Consider the following 24,451-nt stretch of genomic DNA (forward strand, 5'->3'; position numbering starts at 1 on the left):
TCAAGAGGGTGTGCCTGACTGGCTTAGTGGCAGAATACTTGCTTAGCATGCCTGAGATCCTGGGTTCAATCCCCAGGACTGCGAAGAACTTGGGAAAAGGGCTTTATGTAAAACTTGTCCTGTCATCTGGCCAGAGTAACTGTCATGATTATGCTTAATTATATCCAGCCTTGTAATCAGAAGTGAAATACTTCTTTAGAAGATACTTGTGTGTATAGTTTTACAGAAATAGCCAAATTATGTTTAACTAACTCACATGCCTTATCTTCCAAATGCAAGCTTATGCTACTGGTCTCTTCTCTTTTTTCATTCCATCTGTGCTGCTCATGTGGCTGATTACAGAGTATTTCATTGTTCATGTGATTCCTACAATAGTCATTTTTCTTTCTCCTAAACCCTCAGACAGGTGGAAAGGTTGTCTTGTAAACTGGCGAGTCCTAGACCACCTGGGCACTACTGGGTAACCCAGACTTTGTACAGACAGGACACTCAGAGTTCCCTTTACTTGGTGCTGATACAATTAAGACTCGGAGTTTCACGAGCTGGAAACAGCTCTGCAGAAGCATCAACTCCACGATCGGCTGCACTACATTGGAAGGCTGTGGAGCCTCAGAGTGTAAACGTTGCTGAGCTGTGTGAACTATAAAGTGCCTTGTAAGAGTCTCAGCAAACGTTCTGTTCTTTTTCACCCCATGGAGATTTGGCCTGCTAATTTACATATTCCCAGCTACTCTGGGTTTTGATTGCATTAGAAAATGTCTGAGAGCATGCTCAGTGACAGACTCGCCTCCTCACGCTGCTCATGATCACATTCAGGAGAGAGGTCGTATCCCTCTATGGCCCATATGCTTTTATCTCCGCCTGCCTAGCCTAAGTCCCAGCTGGTTTTGTGCCGACACACAGACATCTGGAAGTACACTAACGGAAAAGCGATGGAATTGCTTACATTTGGTTAGCTAAGTGGCTAATTGCTGATTCTGAGTTAAGATTCAATGTACTAGAAAATTTTAAGTCAGTGTGGTTTATCATGGTGAAATCTGGATCCTAGCTACTTTACAAATGTGTATTATATTACTGTCACTCCCTCTGATGAAGGAGCGTTCAGGATGGAGTTTGTAAGTTCCTGTTACTTACCTGGACAGCATAAGCTAAGGGAGTTGTACCTTTCTCCTGCTGAGAATCTTGTTTTTGAATATTTCTTTAATACCTGCTTGCGGCACACTGCCATTGATGACCGTTCCTGTAGAAGCTGACCCTGTTCATCTGTCTCACTGGCCCCCGGTCCTGCCCTATGAGTGTAATTTCCTGCCACTCTGGCAGAGCATCTTTAGAAATCATGGTGTGGAAAAGCCCTTAGAATCCCATCTACAACCTGTTTTAAATTCAAGAAGAGCACTGGAAAGAAGCCAAAAGGAAGAAAGAAGGCCTCTCATTGTCTGGTGAGTCCCTGGCATTTTGTTACTTCAGCATGATGCAATACATTCACATTAGCTCTGCAAATTAATTAATATTTGTAATGTTTATTTACAGGAAACTGCCTTGGTTTTTTCAGATTCTGGCAAGTATGGCTTTTCTTTTTCCCTCAATTTAATTTGACTTCTTTAAAATGAATGTCTCTTTCTGATCTCTCTTTATTGTCTAAGTTCCTGGTACCTTTCATTAATTTTCAGATTCCTGCAGAGAAAGGGAAACAGGAACCTAAAGTTTACTTAGCAGCTGTGACACAATCAAGGTCAAGTGCCTGGCTGTGCTTTTTGTCTTATTATCCGTAGCTGTCTCCTGTGACATTTGAGGATAGTCATTGCCTGACCTCTAGACAACTCTGGTGTCAACAGATAGTAGAAAAGTATCTAGCCAACAAATAGCTATCTGTTGAACAAGGATGGACAATTAGTATTGTGATGCAAACAGCCGGAGGATCAGTGTGCTGGGTTCTTCCTGCCTTGATATCCATTTCTTCTTACCTCATGAGGTGTGGACTGTGAGCACCAGCTTCTAATGAGCCTGATGATGTTCCTTAAGAGCTTACTTGCTTGAGAAAAGGCATATACAAAAGCCCAATTTTCTAATGTTAATTATTATTTATTTTACGTTTTTAAAGTCCTTCCTTACTGCATTTACCATGTGCTTGGCACTGGGCTTTATGACTTTAGCTACACTACCCTTCTGCTGCTACTTGTTCCACTCTGCATTTTCTTTCTTCTGTGTGTTGACACTCATTTTACTTCAACCTGGAGACCTTCAACACCATTGTATTGTCACTGTCAGCCAAGGGTGGAAAGAGGGCTCAGATCCCCTTGAATTGATGTTATGGGTTGGTTGTGGGCCACAATGTTGGCGCTGGGAACTGAGCACAGGTCCTCTGCAAGAGTAACAAGTGCTTTTAAGGGCTGCACTATCTCTCCAACCCCAACTTGTTTTCTCTAGTTCTTGTTTAATGCTTGACAATATTTTTTTCATATATGCCATATAACTGGTATAAACTCTAGAAAAAGTTTTCTTCCAGAAAAGATTTACTTTTATGTTTGGCCATATAGTTGGATGAGGGCCAAATCACTTGAAGCCCAGCTCGGGTTGATCAGATCCAATGCTAAGTTTTAGGCTTTGTAAAAAACTTAGTCTAAGGGCTGGGAGATGACCCAGCAAGGAAGGGTGTTGTCCACACAGGCTTGTGTGGACCTGAGTTCAAACCCCAAGCACCCATGCAAAAAGCTGGACACAGTTGCAAGTGTACTTATGACCCCAGTGCTATGGAAGGTGGAGACAGGAGGATTGCTGTGGTTCGCTGGCCGCCAGCCCAGCTCCAGATTCTGTGAGAGACCTTGTATCAGTAGAAAAGGTGGAAAGTGATGGAGCAGACACAGAACATCCTCCTCTGGTCTCCACATGCACGCAGGGCCATATGTGCCACACAGACGTGGGAGCATACACCACACATACATATACCACACTGTTTCACACACACACACACAGTAGGCCCAGTCTATTCCTGATTCACCCTTACTTTTAGGAGATGGTCCTTTGAGAATCCCATGTAAAAGCCTATGTGCATTTCCAGGTCTTTTCTTCTTGGCAGGCTCTGAGCTCCAATATTGTCTTCCTAGTCCCAACGATGCTTCTGAAAGCTCAGCTCAGCTCCTTAGCTTCTCTATTCTTGATCTGCAAAGCTTCATCTGCACTCAGTTGAGCAGGTGCCTCAAGAGCAAAGGAAGGCTGAAGGTCAGGTTCACACTCACTTCTCCTACCCTTGGCCATACAAATGCTTTAATAACTCCCGAGACCTTGAGCAGATTTAAAGTAAAATTCCTTCATCCTTTTAGTGGTTCATAGCAGGACAGATATTCTGATATAAACTAAGCAGCCAGAGTTGGGAGCCTAGAATTTAAATTTTAAGAAATCCTTTCAAACCAGGTGGTGGTGGCACATGCCTTTAATCCTGGTCTTTGGGAGGCAGAGGCAGGTGGAGCTCTGAGTTCAAGAGCAGCCTCGTCTACGGAGAGAGTTCCAGGATGGCCAGGGTAATAAATACAGAGAAATCCTGGAGAGAGAGAGAGAGAGAGAGAGAAAGAGAGAGAGAGAGAGAGAGAGAGAGAGAGAGAGAGAGAGAGAGAGAGAGAGAGAGAGAGAGAGAGAGAAGAAATACTTCCAATTAGTCACAGCAGCCATACTGATTCCCCTAACCAGAGATATTTCTGAGTTTTTTAAATTCCCTGGTTCCATAGTTGAACCTAATGCCAGGTCCTCAGCTGTGAAGTCAGTAGAGTTAGATACAGCCTGGGAAGTACATGCAGCAGCGTCGGCAGCAGCGGCAGCAACAGCAGCACTTCCTTTCACATCCCAACATTCAGCTGCAACTCTGGTTTGCTTGTTTATCTCCTCTGCTGTGCTGGGAACAGGACCTCTGCTGTTTTGACCTTGTTATTCACAATGTCTACCACAGTGCATCACAGTTGGAGGGATCTTCTGCAGGAGACCCTCATGCCCATTAAATTCTCTCATAGTAGTTTGAAGCTAGAAAGATTTTGTTCCCCTCGACATCACCCCATGTTTTAACATATTCAGAATCTGTGGGTACCATGTACCATGTACCGCTCAATAATCCACTTTGGGGTCCACTGAGTATGAGAGCTGGAGGTTAACAACATAATGCACTGTGGGAGGAAGACATGCACATGGACACTGTTAAAGTTCTGAGTTGAGTCAAGTAGCCAAGAGAGCAAATCAGAATTAATATCATACTCTTTTGAGAGGTGACTTGTCCAAGCCAGGGCTCTGGTTCCGACTCTAGTACATCCATGTCTATACCTGCTTGTAATTTGGACCAGTTGTAGACCTGCAGGGGAAAATGTGGGTCATATTCATATTTTTGCCATATTTTCAAAAGTTAATTAGATCCCTAGTGTCCTTTAACTGTGCAGTGTTAGTGTATTTTTTTAAAATAGAAGTTGGGTTTATTTAAGTTAAGGACTTGATTTACTGACATGCTTCTGTTCTCTTTCAGGCTTGTCTGCATCATCTTGCTCAGAACTGCTCTTTCCAATGACTTGAGCCAACAGAACTGGACTCTTTCCTAATTTTTTTGTCCCAGAAACCTGCCCTCTTATGTGTAAAAAATGAAAATAAAGAATTCTGACCTTTATTATTTCAAATGACCTATTTCTAGCACATTGCTGTTTTCTTCTGTTTTCCTTACATAAAAGCCCATCGTTTTCAAACTTTTCGTACCGCCCGGCTTCTTAGTCCCAATTTTAGAAATTACGAAAAATGTACCAGGAACAGAGGAGCAGCTTGATCTTACAGGTGGCGATGATAAAATGTAGACAATTTACCACTGTCAGGGAGTAATGGGAGCAGGCGGAAGCTGAACTAGAACCCACCCTTCAAAGGCAGTCTGAGCTTCTCCAGAAGGCATTCTCCAGTTCTGGGGTAAGGGCCCAAGAAAGAACATGTCAGAAGACTGAGTTCAACGGCAGTAAAACAACCAGAAAATTCAAGGGGAAATGAAGAAGAATTAGGGTACACCTAAGGAAACAGGGCTGTGGTGCTTCTTGGGGAAAACACTAGACAGTAGAAGCAGATCCTGAGATGGCCCGGGCATCACCGCTAGCAAACAATGGCATTAAGCAAATATTATAAATATGTTCAAAGATTTACAGGAGAACAAATACTCAGGAAATGAATGTGTGGATGTTTCAGCTGTGAAAAAAAAAAAATCCAAATGGAAACCTCAGGGCTGAAAAGGCACAGCAAGTTGAATGGCAAATGTGCAGGGTGAACATGGCAGCCATTGCAGGAAACAACAGAAGAACTGAAGAACGAAAAGGCTGAGTCAGGCTCTACCCCATTTGAAAAGACACTTCTTAGCTGGAGGCAGGGAATAATGGTCGAGTGGAATTGAAGTGAAATGTTCAATGCTGGTAAATTCCAGCCACTTAATTCTACAATGGAGAAAAACGATCTTAAAACTCCTGGCACCTAAGTGGCTAGTCTCTGTCCGGTTTCCTCCAAGGCGGAGAGGAAAGCCACCTGTGATGGTTAATACTGACTGTCAGCTTGACAGGGTGTAGCATTACCTAGGAGACAAACCTCTCAGGCGCGGCTGTGAGGGAGTTCCTGGTTTAGGTTAATGGAGGTGGAAGGACCCTGAATGTGGGCAGCACTGTCCTGTGGACTGGAGTCCCAGCTGAATAAAAGAGAGAAAGCAAATGAAACACCAGCTTCTTGGTTGCAGATGCAGTGGACCAGCTGCCTCCAGCTCCTGCTGCCACGCCTTCCACACCGTGGTGCATTGTCCCCTTGGACTCGGAGCTGGAGTAAACCTTTCCTTATTAAGTCGCTTTTGTTGGGTGTGTGTCACAGCAAAGAGGAAAGGAACTGATGCGCCTTCTGGGTTCAAAGCCGTGCGTTTTTATTCTGACCGTCGTTCAAAGCCGTGCGTTTTTTATGCTGACCATCATAAGGTCATCCCTCTTATGTGGCCACGTGTCTTAGCTTTCCATCCTTCCTTTCTCTCCCTCGTTCCTTGCGGTAGCTGGTGTTTCTTGCTCCTGTGTGCTTTATATGGGAAGTAGTTAATGAAATGGGGGATGTCTGCTGGCAGTGAATTGGAAGGAAGTACATAGGCTGGGTCATCACAGAAGGTTCTGTCCTTAGGTTTGCCTTCGGTGCATGTCCTATCCTTGTCCGCTATTGCTAGCTTTCAGAGTTTTGCTATTTCAAATCGTAATGAGCTGATTAGTTATTTTTAAGCATAATTCTTAAGAGTTTGTGAATTTAAAATATTCATTATTCTTTTAAATGAAGTCATTATAATTATTGATGTCCCTCAACACTCAGTTCTGTTTCTTTTGACTCAAACTCTGCAGGTGTTTCACCAAAACCAGCGCTCCCCTTCCTGTGGTCCCAGTGGTTGCGTCTTATCCTCAGGATGGTCTGGAAATGAAGCCCCTCAGTGCCGTGAAGGTACCCGTGTGTCCAGCTTCCACAGTTCCTGACTGTGGCCAGTTACCTGAGGAGAGCGTCAAGGACAGCGTGGCACCAGCACCCACCCAGCACACCTGCTGTCAGGACACTCTCGGGGACATCAATTCTGATTCCACAGAAGATACAGCTGAGTTCAGCAGAGGTACGGGGAGGCGTTTAGTTTCTGGTCTCCAGTGGGCTGAGAACCTTATCAGGAAGTTTTCTACCATCCCATCAGCTTACTGTTTGCTTAGAAGACTGGGTGGGAGCATTGGGAACTTCAAGAAAAGATAAGGATGGATAAGAGACTCTGGGAAATTCTGCTATTACCTCCAGTAGCTTGTGTTGTCTCTTCCATCCGAGCACTAACCAAAACTGACCCTGCCTAGCTTGTGGAATCAGATGAGCGCACTCACATTCAGGGATGGATAGCAACAGATAGCTCAGGCTGCTCATTCCATTGCTTTTTCTCTGGCTCAGCTGAAGGAACTATAATCTTTCTTTAAAGTACTATTTTTAGGGGCTCTTAAGAGGATCATTTTAATCTCAAATAACTTATATAGTAAGTAACTCAAGAGAATTGTTTTTTTAATGTATTCTTCCTTGGATTCAAACCACACTTACGTGGGACTTGCTTCTTCGTGTTTTTTTATTATTCAACCTACTGTTTTCAGGACTGCTTGCTGTGTGAAGACATCTATTAGTCTATAATGTGCCCAAATCTCGTGTTTTTCAGGAGATAGCAACGGCCCTTCAGAAGCAGAGGACAGAGTTTTAAGTTGGGACCCTCTTATCTTGTCAGCTGTCGTGGAGGACTGCACGGAGAAGACAACATGGTCTCCTGGCCTTCCTCTCAACGGGCTGCCGGTGGTCCTTCGGCAAGCCCAGGAGACCTGAGAAGTACACAGGCCTCCTCATGTTCCCACCGTAAGCCAGTGACTGTACAACACAGGCCGGGGACAAACTGCGTGAAGGACATTAATTCAAACCAGAGAAAACCGTTATTTATTTTTTGTAGTAGTAATGTCATGAATGTATCTTAAAAATGTGTGCCCTTTTATATTATTTATGTCTTAAGTATGCCCTTTTCATTTCTTCTTCCCCTTCAATAGGACCCCACTACCACCTATTTTATATAGTTTCAATAATTGGGAATCAGAGAGATCATTGTGTTTTCCAGAACCTTCAGTGGCAGTAGGAACTTGGGCTGGGTCTCATCTTCTGGCCTATTCAGTTGTAGGGAGGAGGATTGCCCAAACCATTTGAAGTTTGCCACCGTCGCCCCCAGATAGAAAGCTGTCACTTATCCCATGTTACCAGACTTCCGGAGAACTTGTAAAATCAACCATAGTTGTGATCTTATTTTTATAATAGCAAATCCAACTGACAAATTTTATGGCTGCCTTCCAGAAGAGTACTAATACTGACTTAGTTTCTCTATCTACCTGGGTACAAAGAATGATCAACTTTCTGGGTAGCAAATTAGCCAGTGCTATGAACATAGACGCATATAAGACCTGGTTGGATTGTTTGATTGTGTAGAAGGGGAGCCAAGTTCAAAAGGGAAATGGCATAGCGCCTTCATGGTCCATCGCTTTAATTGTGCCAGTTCACAGGATGGGCGCCATGTTTGCAAGGGTGTGTGCAAAATCAGACTTGTAAAGGGATAGCTTGCAAAGAAAGCTGTCAGGCGCCTCAGGAAGAACGGACCTAAAGTGAGCTCTTTCTTCTGTAGTGCTCGTAGTGCCACACCACTTGAAGACGGTCAGTTCTGTCACTTCTAGCACGCACAGTGTCTTGGATGATAGCAGCAAGCATGTTGGGTCAGCCTTCTGCCACTATGGCAAATTACCTGAGATGATTATCTTACTCAGGAAAAGGTTCTCTTGGCTCACAGTTTCAGAAGTTCCAGTTTGTGATTGAATGGACCTGTGGCTCTGGGCCAGTGCTGAGGGAGCACATTGTGATGGGCATGCATGGTGGAGCAAGATAGCTTATGCCATGAGCCTGCGGCACGGGGAGAAAGGGAAGAGGAGCAGAGTGGACACACGCCCTCCGAGAGCGTGCCTCTAGGTCTGGAGCCCTCACACTCGTCCCCTGTTCAAGCCTCTACCGCCACCCTGGGCACCAGGCCTCAGGAAATGGAGCCCAACTATAGCAGATGGCAGGGAAGGCTAAGCTCGAGAAAAAGGTTTAGGGGCATTTTCTGACATTTCTCTGGCCGCCATCATTGTGAACTCAGTCTTTGGTCCACAGGGTCTGTGCATCACAGTTACTGTTTTCTGAGTGGCAAGAACATTGCAGCTACCTTTGGAAGGCTTTTCTCCATGTGTAGAGCAGAAACCCCAGGCACTACAAATGCACTTCATAGCTCAAACCAGGCCCTGATGGAGCACTGCTCTGTTTTTGAATGGTGTATCCCTTGGGGTGGGGGGCGGGGAGGGGAAACGACAGAAAATTATTCTTTTGTGGAATCCAACAATTGCAGGATACGTTTTGTTCTAGTTGCCCACAAATCGCAGTGGAAGAGAATCAGACTCTGTGCTAATCAGCTCTGTGTAGGTGCGCCAGTGTTCCCTTTCATGCTTTTGTATCTTTTATAAACAGAGCTGTTAGTGGGTACGGGCTGTTTCAGCAAGGGCGCTATGCAGGTTACTCCTGGTAGAATGCAGCGGCTAGAATTCCACAGCTGGGTAGTGGGGCTGCTAGAGAAGCAAGTTCTGTGATCTCGGGGTTCCTTTCTGTAGTATATGAGATCTGTAGTTGGTTTTGGAGATAGTTAGCTGCAGCCCTTACATCTGTGACTAGCCAAGGACAAAGTCCTAGTCCACGTGACATAGAGACATACTGTGTGTCTTGCCAGTCGAGTTAGAACAAAGCTGTCTCGTCTCGGAGTGGGGGGTTAGGAAAGCAGGAAGCAGATGTCTGTGGGCGGTCAGTTCATCATGACTCGTGAAGCATGAACTTTAGGGCAGAAACTGCTTTTAAAGATTGAATTTGACATGGGGCTTGCCCATGATGAAGAGAAAATGACTTTACCTTTAGGGCAATCTCATTGTGGACTGCTTTATTTATGATAGTAACGCTGTTTTAAGTGTTATCCGTTTTATTGTATTTTATTTATAAAAATGGCTTTATATATTGAGATATATAAATATAAATATAAATCTATATAATTGCTTTTATATTTAGGAGTTTGAATTCTCCTCAGTGTGAGTTTCTCTGAACTTTCAGGCCCTGCACAGTCACCAAAAGTGGTCCTAGCAAGTGTCACTTCCCCCAGGAATTAAGAGGCCATAGGAAAATATGGGGGTGGCACGCCTTTGTGGAGGAACTACTGTGCTTTAGACTCCGTTCGTTAGTGTTATCCAGCCCCTACAACAAGCAGAGCAGGCATGAAATTCCCAGCTCACGCGCGAACAAGAGCCTGCACTGGAGCCATTTCCCCTGTCCGTCACCCGTGTTCCCATTTCCCCCACTCTCTGGAAGCGTTACACTCTCCGTGGGACCAGTCCAGAATGTGGGCTGTCGGATCCCTGCTGCGCTCTTCCTCTGCAAGTCTCCCGCCACCCGCCGCAGCTAGTGGGGCTTCCCCCTGGTCCAGCCTCATCCTAAACTGGCAGAGTAGAGCCAAGTACTCTATTTTCAGGAGTCTCACATTGGCATCCTGCCCTAGCCCTCACCCCACTCCTACCCCGTCCCTCTCCCTCCCCCCATGGAGGTTTGACCTTCAACTGGCCTGATGGCTGTGAAGTTGGTAGGGCCTCTTCATGTTTTGGGTGACTGTTTAGCATTAAACTTACCAGAGTCCTAGTGAATCATGTCGCCACTCCCTGGTTGTGTTCTTCAGTTATGTGCTGACTCTGGGGATAGGTGCTGTATAGGGTACAGGTTAATTGCATTATTGAAACTGTTGGTGTGATCTCATCATCAAGTGGTTTGCTGGATTCTCTTTGTATAGACTGAATCTCCGAAGACCAAGGCATCGTACCAGGCTGATCATATCCCTTCTCTCCGCCAGCTTCAGTGCTGCCAAGAAACTGTTGTCTTTATCTGTATTGCTCGCTCTTACAGCCTTGACTCTGAGATGCACGTTTTGTACTATATTGAAAAAATGTTTTATTTTCCTTAAAGTTGTGATATTATGTTTGAAATTGTACATACTTTAAGTGATGTAGCTTTGACAGGTTTTATTTTGTTGATATGATTTTATATTAAAAGAGAATGCTGCTTTCACACACAGCCTGTGAAGAGGGGTACTCGTGCACTTGTGTGTGCACACAGTAGCCCTGTGGCTTGTTTCTAGGGTATGTAATGTCCTGTTCGGAGACTTTTCAGAATCTCCACCTTGTTGCTCTGCAAATCCCCTGTGAACACCCAAGGGCCCAGCCACCTCTCACTTGTCCTATCGAGGTTGGGAGGGAGCAGAATCATGAGCAGCTGTTTGCTGGGGAAGATAGCGTCAGATAGACAGGCGGATGGGAGAAGCGAGGTGAGAGGAAGCCCTTCTTCCCTGGAGTATCTGTTACTGCAACCTCAGGATCCTGGAGCGTGAACTCCAGGATGGATGCAGCGCCTCCGAATAAACTTGCTTCACCACTTTGAATAGTGGAAGTGGTTCATCTTCCCTGACCAGAAAAACAACAGAACCCTCCCCATCGGGTGTGGCCGCCGTTTTGTACTTCATTTCCCATACTTAAATAAACTACATTTTACTCTTAGGCGCAGTCCTGAGAGCTATGAGGAAAGCTGAAACCCTTTCTAATAAAGTCTAAAGTCGAAGTGTGTGAGAACCAAAGAAACTGAAGTTTCTCCCAGTTTTCTGTCTCCCGTCAGGCGCCACTTTCCTTGTTGCTGGCAGATCAGCCTTGGCTTCGCTGCTGTTTTCTTCTCATCTGAATCCTCTGCGGAGGCAGCTCTGAGTCCCGATTCTTCCAGTCAGCCAAACAAGCACTCGCTTGTGTTTCACCCAGATCTCTCTCTCTCACACACACACACACACACACACACACACACACACACACACACACACACTCGGAGCCAGTGACTCACGCTGGCAGCTAGCAGAGTGTGACTTTGGAACAACCCTCACTTTCTGTCAGCCAGCTCCCCCAGGCCTGGTGGCTGGAGTGTTGTGGAACACTCTGCTGGCGCAGATTCCAGAAGTCTGACCACTGCTGGGTCAGAGGTGTCCCTAAGCTGCGTTTCAGCAAAGAAACCCATACCTAGGCACCTGGTTCTTCCTGCCAGCAGTAAAACCAGGTCCAGGCAACCAACTCAGAAGTTTGTAATTGAAATGATGCTGCAAGACATAGATATAATTGCGCTAGGAATTGCTCAATCCAGTGCCTCCCTCCTTTCCTTCTAGAAAGAGCTTAGCTGTCTCTTAGTGTCCTGGCACCAGGGACATTCCCTGTACCATATTCAGCTACTCTCAGATGCCTTCCATGTTTTCTTCAGTTGTGTAGTTTCCTCTCTCTGTCACAAGCCGACTCAGGGTTACTTTTGTCACGTGAGGCGCTGCAGCTGGGCCACATCCACTTCCCCAGTTGGGATACTGAATGGGAGGTAGTTGGTATCTGCGTGTTGGATGGGGAAGGGAGAGTTGCCTCCTTGCTTTTAAGACCACAATCTGATGGGATCATTCCACCCTCCTTGCCTTCTCTCAGCCTGTTTGCACCGTCATTGAACTCCTGGTGTTGCAGTCACTGTGAGGGTGACTTTCACTGGCGCCTCTGTGGATTCTTGCACAGGGTCTGAATTTGAGGTGGTAGTTGCTGTTTCGGTGCCTGGAAAGAGCACAGGTGGGCAGAGAAGAGCAAGCACAGGGGTGCTGAGGCCACTCTCGGGACAACACAGACCACATGCGTGGAACCCAGCCCTGGTCTCTGTGTAGCCATTGGCACAGGCACTGCCTACCTGCTGGTACCTCAGTGCTTTCCCTGGATCTCCTCTGATGGTGCCTGTGCTCCCTGCGGCGGGCAAGGGAGGGAGGAATGTCAGAGGATTCTGTACCTTCCTAGCCTTCCTTCCCAATTCAGAAAAGTCCAGACCCCCAAAAGATAGGCTCTACACTCACATGGGAACAAGCAAGCGGCTGAGGCCTGTGGGAAGAAATGAAAGAATGTTACTTGCCCAATGCAGTGTAGACCCCGGGAGAATGGCCCTTCCCTTCCTAATGGGCTTCATGCAGAGTCTCAGAAACCTGGGGGGAATGGCCCCAGCGCTTGAGGCTGGCTGGGGTCTTGACCGTCAAAGGATGACATCCTAACAAGGGAAGAGACTAGAGTCTCCTTTGGGTAGGTCTACACCCGGCTGCCCTATGGGGTCAAACAGCCCATCCTTTCCTTTTCCCCACTCACAGGGGAAAGTGTGTGGGTGCCGGGCAGCATACTGGAACACCAGCAGAGAGACCGCCAACGCCACCACCATTCCTGTGCCTGCAGCACCCAGTACAGCGGGGTACGCACTGAAGGCAGGGTCCACTAGGAGATGAGAGCATGGGTTGTATTAATTAGCAACAGTGACCCACAGGGTACAAAGATGGTACCCTGGATATCCCAAAGTCTCTGCTGCCTATTGTGGGAGGCCCAGGGAATGTGGTGGAGTTCAGTTCCTTCCCATTGAAAGAGGTGATCTGGCTGCCTGGTGCTGATGGTTTGATTCCCAGCCAATTCTGGCAGAAGATACATAAGGCTACTTATCTTGATGCATCAGGCCTGAAGGGATAATATATATAGGCCATGAAATAAGGAATTCCCAGGTCAGAGGGAGCAACAGGAAGCTGAGCTCTCCTGCTCCTTGAGAGGTAAGACTGAGGCACAGAATGGGCTCCTCTTAACCACTAAACATCATTCTCCAGTTTCTCCAGAATGAAGCTGGAGCAGAGGTCTGCTCCTATGCCTGGGTTCTCCTGAGCTGCCCAGAGAGATGGTAAAGGACAGTAGGAAAGAAAGAATGGTTGCATACATAGGCTAAGGGACCCGTCAGGATGGAGGCAAAGGACTGGAGCAGGGTACCCTGTGAAGAGGAGGCTAGGTCAAGTTTCAGTTCTTTGGGAAAAAGGCAAGTTCCTCCCTGCTGCCAGCCCAGCACCTGGCGTCTTCACCTCCGAAGGATGTCCTGGGGTGTGGTGGTTCATAGCCAGGATGCGGAAGGCGTAAAGGACTCCGGGGTCCAGCCCTCCCAGACGCCGGCCCCTGCTCTCTGGCTCAATGTCACTAGCCGCTATCTCCCAAGCACCAGCCTCTGAGCTGGGGACACTGGCCCTCTGCTGCACCAGGAAGCCCGTCAGGTTTCCGGGGCCGTAGATGGTCCACTGCAGCTGCACCTCTCTCCGTTGTCGCCTGTAGGTCAGGCGGCTGATGGTGACATTGGGAGGGGCTGGATACCCTGGAGGTGAGTGAAGATGGGGATACATACAGGCATCTGCCTAGCAACAGCTATGTGGGTTTCCCCCATGGATGGAGAGTCTGCAGAGAAGAGAGACAGGATGGTGTGTGTATCCCTAGGCATCTGTAATCTCCACTCTCCCATTGGTAAAATGAGTGGAGTTCTATGTGCCTGTATTTGAGATTCCACCAGATTCATACTCCCATAACCACTCTGGTCACGTTCTGGAAGCTGCCTAAATTTTGGAGAAGGTGATTTCCAAAGCCTCCTGCAGAGCCCTCTGCAGCCATCGGTCACCTATGTCCCTTGCCACAGGAGCACACACACCCTTTCCACTCACTCAGGACCTCCAGCAGCACACTCTGGCTGCTATTGCCCACGGCATTGTGGGCCACACACTGGTAAGTGCCCCTGTGGTGCGCTGGGTCAGCATCTCGGACTTGAAGGCGCAGGTGGGTACCCTCAGGGTGTAGCGTGAATCTATAAGTACTTTGTTCCAAAGGCTGTTGCTGGGGTCCGAGCCAGAGGAGCTGAGCAGGTGGTGTGCCCTGCTGGAGAGCACAGCCCAGCCAGGCCTCTTCTCCCTCTAGCACCGACACGCGGGGTTCAGCCACTGCCAGCTGTGGAGCTTCTGCAGAAACAGAGAAGATGATGTAAAAAGTAGCTGCCCCCAGCTGTTGAGAAGCCTGAGTGAATAGAGAAGGCAGCTTTTCCTAAGCATCTCGGCCCTCCTGTTCAGACTTCCGATATGGTCCACTCTGGGTTCTGCTGGTCATTGCAGTGTTCCTGAGTGGATCCTCCACCCTCCCATCCCAGCCTCTGTTACTTCAGGCAGGGGTCCTGCTTACTCAGCCCCATCCCCAACACCTAACATCTCCCAGCTGGCATTGTGCAGAGTCATAGGAGGGATTCTGCTCCTGAAGGCCCCTGACAGTCAGGTGCCAAAGGATCTCTTGGAGTGGGATTTCCGAGACCGAGTCATCAGGAAGGAAATATTTTGAGTTGAGGCTCTCCTTAAAGCCCCCTAAGGTGCAGTAGTCTCAAAGACTTTGGAGGGCAAGTGGAGAACCATTTTGTGAGACCTGATGCATGCAATAGCTCCTGTTTGCTTTCCCCACCTTTTAAATCTTTCAGTTTTGAAATCTTGTTTTCATTTGTTCATAGACTGGGAAGGGGTGGGAGAAGACGGGGCGTGGGGGACCAAACTGTAGATAAAGCAAGGGACACAAGAAGAGAGGTCTTTGATGCCTGAGGCACTGAAAGTCAAGAATATGGCCAGGCACCTCCCTTGTGCAAACGATAAAGTGAGAAATGCAATCAATGGACCCACACCATCTAGTCCAGTGCTGCCCCATCCCAAACCATAGCCGGCAGCCACACATGTCCACTGAGCACTTGAAATGAGGCCAGATGTACAGTAAATTACAAATATGCTGCATTTTCAATATAGTGTGAAAAATGTTAATTAACTCATAAATAACATTATTGCATGGGAATGAATTTTAAATAATTAAATGTCTTACCTCTTAATGTTTTAATGTGGCAACTAAAATTATATATAGCTCATATTATATGTTTATTGGACAACACTGATCTTGACCAAGTTCTCTCATTTTATGGATTAAAAAGGGAGGGGGGATGGCAAAAAATGGCTCTGTGTGAAGGAACTTGCCCCAAGCCTGAAAACCTGAGTTCACACGGAATCCACATGGGAGACGGAGAACACTGACTCCCACACATCGTCCTCTGTCTTCAACAGGCACAGAGTGGCAAGGGTACACACACACACACACACACACACGTACACACACTCACGTAAATAGTCTGAACTCCCGGAGAGAACGTGAACCAGTCCCTCTCTTGACTCACTTCCCATCCCAGCACTGTGCACCTCCAGAGCCCCCTGCCCAAACCCCAGCACCATGACCCGTCCCTGCTCACCTAGCCTTAGCCGGCAGTGGGAACCGGGGACTTTGAGAGGGTGAGAGCCCTGGCAGGTGAACTCTCTGCCTGCCAGATCGCTCCGAGCCTGTAGGAGGTAGGCAGCCCGAGAAGAGCTGGGGTCACCCAGGGACTGCTGATGTCCGTCCAGCCAGCTCAGCATGGCAGGAGGTTCACCTCCAGGCCACTCACAGCTCAGCATGATGAACTGGTCACCTACTGTGGCTGTGGTCCCACAGGTGGGGGTCCTGGGAGGTTCCCCTGGAAAGGAGAGATGGGATCTTGTGGGCAGGGGAAGGGCCTGGTGGACACACTCCTCCCCACCTTTCCCTCTACTCTGTCGAGTTCCTTGTCATTTATCCAGGGCTGACCGTGTGAGAGGACAAAGGTGGGAGCAGACGCTGAGCAGCTATTAAAGTTGGTGAGCACTAGATTATAGGGAGAAAACAGTCTTGGGCTATGGGTGGTCTTTGAGACAGAAACACATTGCAACCCTGACTTGGGCATGGTTGTACAGAGGAGGACACAGAATAGAACATTTGGCAAAGAAAGCCTTGAAGTCTATTTCCAGATCAACATGTAACAGGCAGAAGTAGAGTGTAAGACTGAGGGTGTCACAGGTGGAGGCTCTAAGCAGAAATCGAGGAGGGCAGAGAACATGATGAACAGGAAGCTGAGAACGGAATGTTACCATCTCCGTGTTCCCTGAAATGCCTGGGAGCAGGAGATCCAGAGCTTAATCCTGGACCCCAGGTCCTTCTGGGTATCCTATGATTCATGGCCACACTTCCTGGAGCCAGCACTACCAGGGTTGTGGGTGTTGGCTGTGTCTACTTACAGAGAGTGACCCTGCAGAGGATGGGCATGGCCAAGGTTGGGTGCTGTCCCATGCAGGTGAAGATGCTGCCATTCGGAAGTCCAGCGGCTTTATAGCTCCAGGTGACATTGCTGGGGGCAGTCGGGCCAATCCCTTGCGGCCCTTCCCAGTGAAGCTGCGCTTTTGGAAAACCCCCAGACCAGGTGCAGAGCAGAGTCACAACCCCAAGGGTGGGGAGCACAGCACAGGAGGGCTGTCCTTTGGGGGGATCTAGGTAGAGAGGTGGGTGAGAAGGAGCTGAAATGGCTCCCCCTGTTAGTGCCCAGCAGGCCTGGCCCAGGTGGGAGCTTGGAGAACCGGGGTGACAAAGGGGAAGAAATTGGAAAGAGGGGGTTGGTAAAGAAAATATAGGCCTTTGGGTCAAGGAACAGGAGTTTAAGGGGTAGGCAGTTAGGAGCTCCTGTGAGATCCCAGAGGCTCCATGAAAGGCCTTTGGTCTTCATGTTTGCCCCTGGCATCTTGCTTCTCTGTCATTGCAGTGCCCTTCTCTGTGCCTCAGTCCAGGCCTTGGGACCATGGGAGTAATGACTTGGAGAGCGGACTAGGGAAGTCTAGGAGCTTCCTGTCTCCCGGCTCTTCCCATCGCCCCCCTTGGCCTTTCTCCAGACACACCTTCCCCAACTCCAATAACTTTGACATCATGCCCCCCCCAAGGTGGCTGGAGGCTGCCTGAGCAGAAGCCTGGGTAAGCTCCAGATGTGGGTGCCCTCCCCACTCAACACTCACAGTAGATGGTGAGCTGGACAGTGGACTGGGTGTGGGTATCTAGGTGGCTGTTGTGGGCCAGGCAGGTGTACAGGCCTGTGTGGGTGCGGCTAGCTCTGGCAATGATGTAGGTGGGCCCAAGGTGGACCTGAGAGTCATCGCGGAACCACACGTAGTGACTAGGAGGATTGGATACAGCAAGGCAGCTCAGGGTCACCTCTTCTCTCTCACTGGCCCAGAACCCGTCCTCAGTGAATCCCAGGGGCTCCACAGTGATCACAGGCTTGTCTGGACCATCTGGAGGACAAGGAAGGTCCGTCACACCTCTCCATCCTTTGTCCTTCCGTTCGCTCATGCTGTTGCTGCTGATTGTCTTCACCCATCCCGGGAGCACGTAGTACACACTGGTTAGCTGTAAGCCTGGTGCCCTGTGTTAGAGCCTCCGGAGACTGGGAAGACTGGGACATAGGCACAGTACAGCACAGAGGGGACAAGTCTCCTGGAGGCAGGAGCTTCATATTGTAGGAACTGAGCTTGGCCAATAGGGTTGGGTTGAAGCAAGGGGCCTACTAGGCAGATGATCAGGAATGGTTGACCACTCCAGACTCCAGAAAGAAGGAAACAAAGGAACAACATTCTGAGCAAAAAACCTACAGGCAACACTATTCACCTCATTGAGTGCCTGCCCTCCCTTCTCTGGATTTCCAAAATGGGGATCTCCACTCCTGACATTCTTTCCACCTTCCAGAAGGGAAAGAAGTCTGCCTGCCTCCTCCACTCTGCTTCCACTTCTTTTCCCAGCTCTCCTGCTCACTCTACTGCACCCCGCCTTCAGTCTGTAATCCCCACACACTATCTAGGTTACTGGAAGGATGCCATCAGTCCCCACTCCTTAAGGTCTCTGGACCAGTGGGCAAGGTGGCATACTTAAGAATATCAGTCTCCAGAGGTAGTGGAAGAGGGTCAGGAGCTCAAGACCAGCCTGGGCTACAGTGTTTGAGGCAAGCCTAGACTAACTAAGACCTTGTCAAAAAAAAAAAAAAAAAAAAAAAAAAAGCAAACAAATGAATAGCTCTCTCTCTCTCTAGACCACCGCTGTGGGGGTCACTGTGTTGCGGATTTAGGTTTATGATAATCAAATCTTAGCAAAAACAACCAAATTCAATCAAGCAAACCACACACCAGTTTTTACTTTAATATTTATGTCAAGCAGATATATCGAGAACATTATTTCAATATCTACTTAATTTGAAAGTTAGCACTGTGCTGTTTTATATTTTCTCACTTCAAATGGGTTTTTAAAATCTTGGGTGCATTTCCCCCTTATTCTTAGAGCTCAAATTGGCCACATTCTCAAGTAATCAGAGACACCTGTGGCCACCAAAACAGGCACTGAAGTGGCTTTTTGTTTTCCTCCGGCCTTCACTTTCTGGTTTCTGACTGGCAGCTCGTGGACCAGCTTGCTGTCCTCTTTGTTCTATGGCCTTTCTCCCTGCTCCCCCCAGGGGTCTGCTGATCAGTTAGAGCCCCACACACTCAAAACAAAGACCAACTTTTCAGGTCAGTCCCCAAGTTGTAAGATCATGAATGCAAACAGATGCCCCTTTTCCTGCAAAAACAAACTCATTACTTTCAAAGGTTAACAACCTTGACGTGAGAGACACATTTGGCCCCAATGGGAAAAGCACCCTCTAATGTTTGGCGTCTTCAGGGGTGGGGGCTGGAACACTCTTGTGAAAGAATTTGGGAAGCTGTAACATGGGACCAGAGGCCAAATTTGGGTAGGTAGGGGCCAGCCAGGGTCCCAAGTTAGTTCTACTCACAGATGACATCTAGGAAGGCCCCATCGCTGCTCAGCTGGTTGATTGCATTGCTGGCGCTGCACCTGTACCAGCCGAGGTGGGTCCTGTTGACTGGATCTAGCTGGAGCCTGGGCTCTGAAAGACCCACCAGGACCTCCTCAGATCTTTGGGGTGTGTGATGGCGCCAGGAGAAGGTCAATGGCTCTGTGCCCTCCCTCACGGCACAAGTGGCCACCACGGAGACGCCTTCTATTGGGGATGGGTCACTCAGGTGCACCCGGGGCTTGGACACAGGCACTGATTAGAGAAAGAGAAACCTTGGGTTTGTTACATGGACCCTTGTCCAACAGCCCGTGCCCTGCTGTCCGTGGGCTTTTCTGGTCACTTGATTTGGAACACCCCTTCCTCCAAATCCCAGGATTCCCCACTCACGGGAAGAGTCATTAAATCTGGAGCGCACCACGCGCAAAGAAGTGCATGCATAGAAGCTGAAGGCTGGCGACAACAGCCTTGGCGCCTCACCCAGTACGGCCAGTGTAAGATACAAATAGGTGGTGTGGACCTGGCCACCAGATACAAGCAGGGTCTGGCATAGGAAGTGGCCACGGGCACCCTCTCGGAGCTCCTCTATCACCAGGCTGCTGTTCCTCAGACTCACGACTCCCAGAGCTTTCGCCCCAGACTCCACCCTCGAAGAGGCTCCGTTGGTGACCGCCACAGGTCGAAGAGCCAGGGAACCGGGAGGAGTGAAGCTCCAGAGGACTGCCACCGGGGTGGGCCCAGGACGGCAGTCTAATTCCACAGAGCTGCCCCGCACTCCTTGGATAGACAAAGCCTCCTCTCCAGGGTTGTTGGAGGTTGAGTGGGGTTGGTCTGGGGACATAAGAGACAATCATAATGTCTTTGTTGTCCTAGATTCCAGGGTGTACTCCACCCCATTGTCTGAAGTCTGTTTCTTGCTCTGTAGGCTCAGGGAGCCCAATGGGCTTCCGGGAGACTGTGGGGCTTTTTATGGGGCTACTAGCTAAGAGACAGTGCCTGAGGGAATCTGTGGGGTTCCCTGTTTAGATGCTTGGAAGGGAGTTTAACTGACATAGAGGGGCATCCTGGAGCAGTCTCCCCCCGACCTTCCTCCCAGCCTGTCTACCCTCACATCCATCCATCAAACCATCTGTTGAAAATACAAATTTATGGACTCTACCTCAGACCAATGAGTAGGAATCCCAGAGTCTGAGAAGGGGTCAAAGACCAGGAGGTTGTTTTTTGTTTGTTTGTTTTCAGATTTATTGTATTTATTTGTGTGTGTGCACACGTGTCTGTGTGCATATGTGTGCACTTGTGTGTTTGCAGGTGCACATGCGGGAACCAGAAGAGGGTATTGGATCCCTCAGAGTTGGAGAGACAGATGCTGGCAGGGATGCCCAGTTTGTTACATGGGCCCCAGAATTCAAGCTTATGATTGCTTAACCAGCAACCCATTTCTCCATCTCCAAAACAGGGTTTTCAACAAGCATCCTAAGGTCAGTCTGATTAGCCTGATGGCAATGGCAATCCTGGGGACACAAGAGAGCTAGACAGGGTCTGGAAGTTTCTCTGTAAGGATTCCAGGCTAGGACTCTAGCTTCCTCAGATCCTACTGTGGCCCAGGGAAAGGAGAGCAGCCTTTGCCAGTCCACCGAGCTCCATCAATTTGTCAACCAATCATGGTGCAGCGCATTAAGGATTATAGTTAGTACATGTTAATTAAATGTCTAGCAGATGGATGACGTGAATGAATGCCATCAAATGACCACGTGTGTGCAAAAGGGAAGAAATAATGAGATGTGAAAAGGGGATAGGAGAAGGTCTGAGCGTCACTCACCTGAGGCTCCTGGATGCAGTAGGCAGAAGAGTACCAGGAGCTGACAGCAGAAAGGTCTGTGATGGGCACTCAAACCCACCATGGCCCTATCAGGCCACTTGCAGCTCCTGCCTAACTCTTGAATCCCTCTCTTCAGGGCACAGGAGTCCTGGGAGGATGGAGATCAGGCTCAGGTTGCCAACCTCAGCCCTCTTGATACCCCTGCTCTCCTATTACCCTGACTGCCCTGATAACCCATGAATTATTTACCTGATAATTCACCCTATCCATAGCGCAAGGTTGGCGAGGGGCAGGCATGACGGAGAGGCCCATGGCCCCTGCATTTCCAGCTGAGTGGTACCAGAGTGTCACCGAATGCGGTGGTGAATGAAGCCTCCAGCCTCAGAACCTGCCAACTGCTCCATGTTGGGCTTCCAAGGAAGGACGCCTAAGGTTTAACATGTTAATGAATGCCATTCATCCCTTCCTGGGTTGTCCCCATATTTTGTGGGAAGCTAGAGGTGTAGGAGGAGGAGTCAAACAGAGGTGAAGGACTATGGGATTTCAGGACGTTTCCAGCTTCTTGGAACTTTGGTAACTTCATAGATAAATGGGGCTGCACTCTAAGTTACAACATATTGTATATATTACATGAAATTTATATCAGTGTGTGGTGGACATTTGGATGCCAGTAACATCCAATTTCTTGATTTGGGTAGGGTCACAGTTCACAGAGCCTTAAAATTTTATGCACTTTATGTTTGATATGATTCACACCTGTATACATATACAGGTGTATGTATATATACATGTATATATACATGTACACATATACAGGTGAATCCTGCCTAGCATGCAGTAGGTGAACCATTGTCTAGAGCTAGAGTAGAACTCAGCATTTGTTCTTCAGGGTTCTCTGATTCCCCCTCTTGTGTGTCTCCTAACCCATCCTGCTTGAATGACAGTCTGAGATGGGGTCGGATTTTTCCATCCTCCATGGCAGGGTTGAGGGGAGGGTGAGATTTCTGGACCCCAATGAGAAGGGAGATCTGATGTCTGGTGTCAGGTTCTGGTGACAGGATCGCTGTCAGAGGCAACTGCTAGGCAGTTGGGTTCAGAGATACTCTGACCTTTGTAATTTTGCCCTAGGAGAGTAGCCCTGTGAACAGACCCTGCCTCCTCCCATAGCCAAGGTTTCTTATCCCCCACTCCCTTAGCCCAGGTGGTCCTTGAAAATCTGATTCCATCCTTGTAGTGAAGGCAAGTGTGCCTGACCCTAGAGACTAGTTTGTATGAATCACTTGTTTTAATCTCCGACATGTTTCTCAAAGCAGGATTCTTCAGAACCCCATTAGATGCTGCTGAAGAGACTGCGCAGTGACTAAGCACCTGCCATGTAAGCCTGAGGCCTGGAATTTGGATTTACCGAACCCATGTAAATGCTACATGGGCATGCCAGTCCACCTGTATGCTGTGGGACAATGTTTTTGTACACTGCAAAGATTTGTCACTTGTATTGGTTTAATAAAATACTGATTGGCCAGTAGCCAGGCAGGAAGTAGAGGTGGGGCAACCAGACTAAGAGAATTCTGGGAAGAGGAAAGGCCAGACAGTTGCCACCCAGACACAGATGAAGCAAGATGAGAATGCTACATCTATAAAAGGTACCAAGCCACGTGGCTAAACATAGACAAGAATTATGGGTTAATGTAAGTTGTAAGAGCTAGCTAATAATAAGCAATAATAAGACTGAGCTAATAGGGCAAATAGTTTATAATTACTATAAGCTTCTGTGTATTTCTTTGGGACTGAATGACTGTGGGACCAGGCAGAACAAAAACTTCCAGCTACATCTGTAATTCCAACCTCAGAAAGCAGAGACGGGGATCCCCAGAGCAAGTCGGCTGGTGAGACAAGTTTGATAGAGATGTTCTTCCTTCTTGATCATGTAGAAGACCTCAGACTTCCACATGCACAGGCACTGCCTCCTACATGTGTGCTCCCACAAATGCTCCCATAGATGCACACATGCAACCAAAATGGAAAAAGAAACTCAAGTAGATTTGGGGACATTGAGTGGAGAACCTCGTACTGCCTTCTGCCTCACGGTATTCACTAGCCTGTCTCTGGAGAGAGTATAGAGCCGAGGCAGTGTGAATTACAAAACTTTTACAGGATGCTTCTGCCCTTGAGATGGGTTTGCTCTGTGGCAGAAGTTACTCTATGCAATTAACCCCTATATCTCTTTCTGATCTATGGGCAGCGGGATCACAGAAGACTCAGGAGGGCTTCTCAGTTCACACTTTTTTTTTTAAATAAGGGATATGGGAGGAAAGGAAGTCAGGGAAAGAGGCCTATTCATTAGTTTTCTCCAGGGAACTAGAACCAACAGGATGTATGGGTATATCACAAAAGTTTTTTTTTTTTTATTTTAACTTTTTGTTGTGCTGGACCTTACACATGGTAAGCAAGCACCTGAGCACTGATGCACACCCAAGCCCCTCAGGAAGAGGTTTGTTCTAAGGACTCTCCGCTCATGTGATACTGCAGCTTGGTAAGTTGTGGTACCCTAGAGAGCTAGTTTTTCACTGGGAATCTGAAGGCAGGAAAAGATGGATGGCGTAAGAATTTGCAGCAACACCATGAGAAAGTTCTGCTCGGCACATTTTCTTTTATTTATTTATTTATTTGTTTATTTATTTATTATGTATACAATATTCTGTCTGTGTGTATGCCTGCACACCAGAAGAGGGCACCAGACCCCATTAGAGATGGTTGTGAGCCACCAAGTGGTTGCTGGGAATCGAACTCAGGACCTTTGGAAGAGCAGGCAATGCTCTTAACCTCTGAGCCATCTCTCCAGCCCCGGCACATTTTCTAAATATGCCCAATCCTCTCCACTTTTGTTTTCCATGGGCCCTATTGCTCTCCGGCTCTGGATACCTTCCAGTATGTCTCTGTTCGCTCTGACACAGTGGTTCATGCTGCCCAGCCAGGGGCCTGCAGAAGTGGTAAATTCCTTCTCTTCTGATGGGGCTACTCAAAATCCTTTTGGCCATCTACAGTGTGAGGCCGTTGTTGCTCCTCTTAGGTAACCTGTGTTGAAGTGATGGCCCCTACATCCTGAGCCCTTACCCAGGCCTGTGAGGAAGGCTGGGAAAACCTTCTTCCATCTACAAGGACATCCCAGCGCTTCACGTGTCTCTTGACCATGTCTGTATCCATGCGGGTGACACAGGCACCCAGGTTTCCTATAACTGCCTCCCATTCCTCCCCTACCCTTCCACCCGCAAAAGCTACAGCAACCTGGCTGCTAGTCAAACTCAGAGCCAGGTGACACTTGTGCTTTTGCCTCTTGTCTTACTCTCGCCTTTCTGCTTCCTAGAGACAACTGCAGGCTGGGCCTTTTGAGCTCTGTGCTCTGTTCCAGCC

At 48.1% G+C, this 24,451-nt stretch overlaps 2 protein-coding genes across 3 annotated transcripts in view; one reads left to right on the top strand and one right to left on the bottom strand.

The window, feature by feature from the left end:
• Cdon (cell adhesion associated, oncogene regulated) overlaps positions 1-11,264 on the top strand; it is an 88,215-nt gene extending 76,951 nt beyond the window's left edge. For both annotated transcript variants that reach the window (XM_038323213.2, XM_038323212.2), the window contains exons 19-20: positions 6,366-6,625; positions 7,199-11,264. In XM_038323213.2, the coding sequence (XP_038179141.1) occupies positions 6,366-6,625; positions 7,199-7,359 (421 nt within the window). In that variant the 3' untranslated portion in view covers positions 7,360-11,264. The remainder of the gene's footprint in view (positions 1-6,365; positions 6,626-7,198) is intronic.
• Positions 11,265-12,144: 880 nt separating this feature from the next.
• Positions 12,145-21,122, bottom strand: Vsig10l2 (V-set and immunoglobulin domain containing 10 like 2). The gene is made up of 12 exons (XM_038322157.1): positions 21,041-21,122; positions 19,702-20,052; positions 19,201-19,476; positions 17,399-17,674; positions 16,634-16,882; positions 15,796-16,056; positions 14,195-14,485; positions 13,558-13,854; positions 12,825-12,947; positions 12,542-12,566; positions 12,382-12,434; positions 12,145-12,251 (listed from the first exon to the last, which is right to left on the bottom strand). The coding sequence occupies exons 1-12, from the start codon at positions 21,120-21,122 to the stop codon at positions 12,145-12,147; spliced, it is 2,391 nt and encodes a 796-aa protein (XP_038178085.1).
• Positions 21,123-24,451: the final 3,329 nt, after the last annotated feature.

The sequence above is a fragment of the Arvicola amphibius genome, chromosome 3 (assembly GCF_903992535.2).
Source record: "Arvicola amphibius chromosome 3, mArvAmp1.2, whole genome shotgun sequence".
NCBI lineage: Eukaryota > Metazoa > Chordata > Mammalia > Rodentia > Cricetidae > Arvicola > Arvicola amphibius.

Excerpts from the sequence above, each read along its gene's own strand:
- Vsig10l2 (XM_038322157.1), bottom strand. The coding sequence starts at position 21,122 with ATGGTGGGTTTGAGTGCCCATCACAGACCTTTCTGCTGTCAGCTCCTG. Across the intron at positions 16,883-17,398 it reads TGTCCAGCTCACCATCTACT|ATCCCCCCAAAGGACAGCCC; the intron begins GTGAGTGTTGAG and ends CTCTCTACCTAG. Across the intron at positions 12,252-12,381 it reads AAGCACTGAGGTACCAGCAG|GCACCGAAACAGCAACTACC; the intron begins GTAGGCAGTGCC and ends TGCTCTTTCCAG.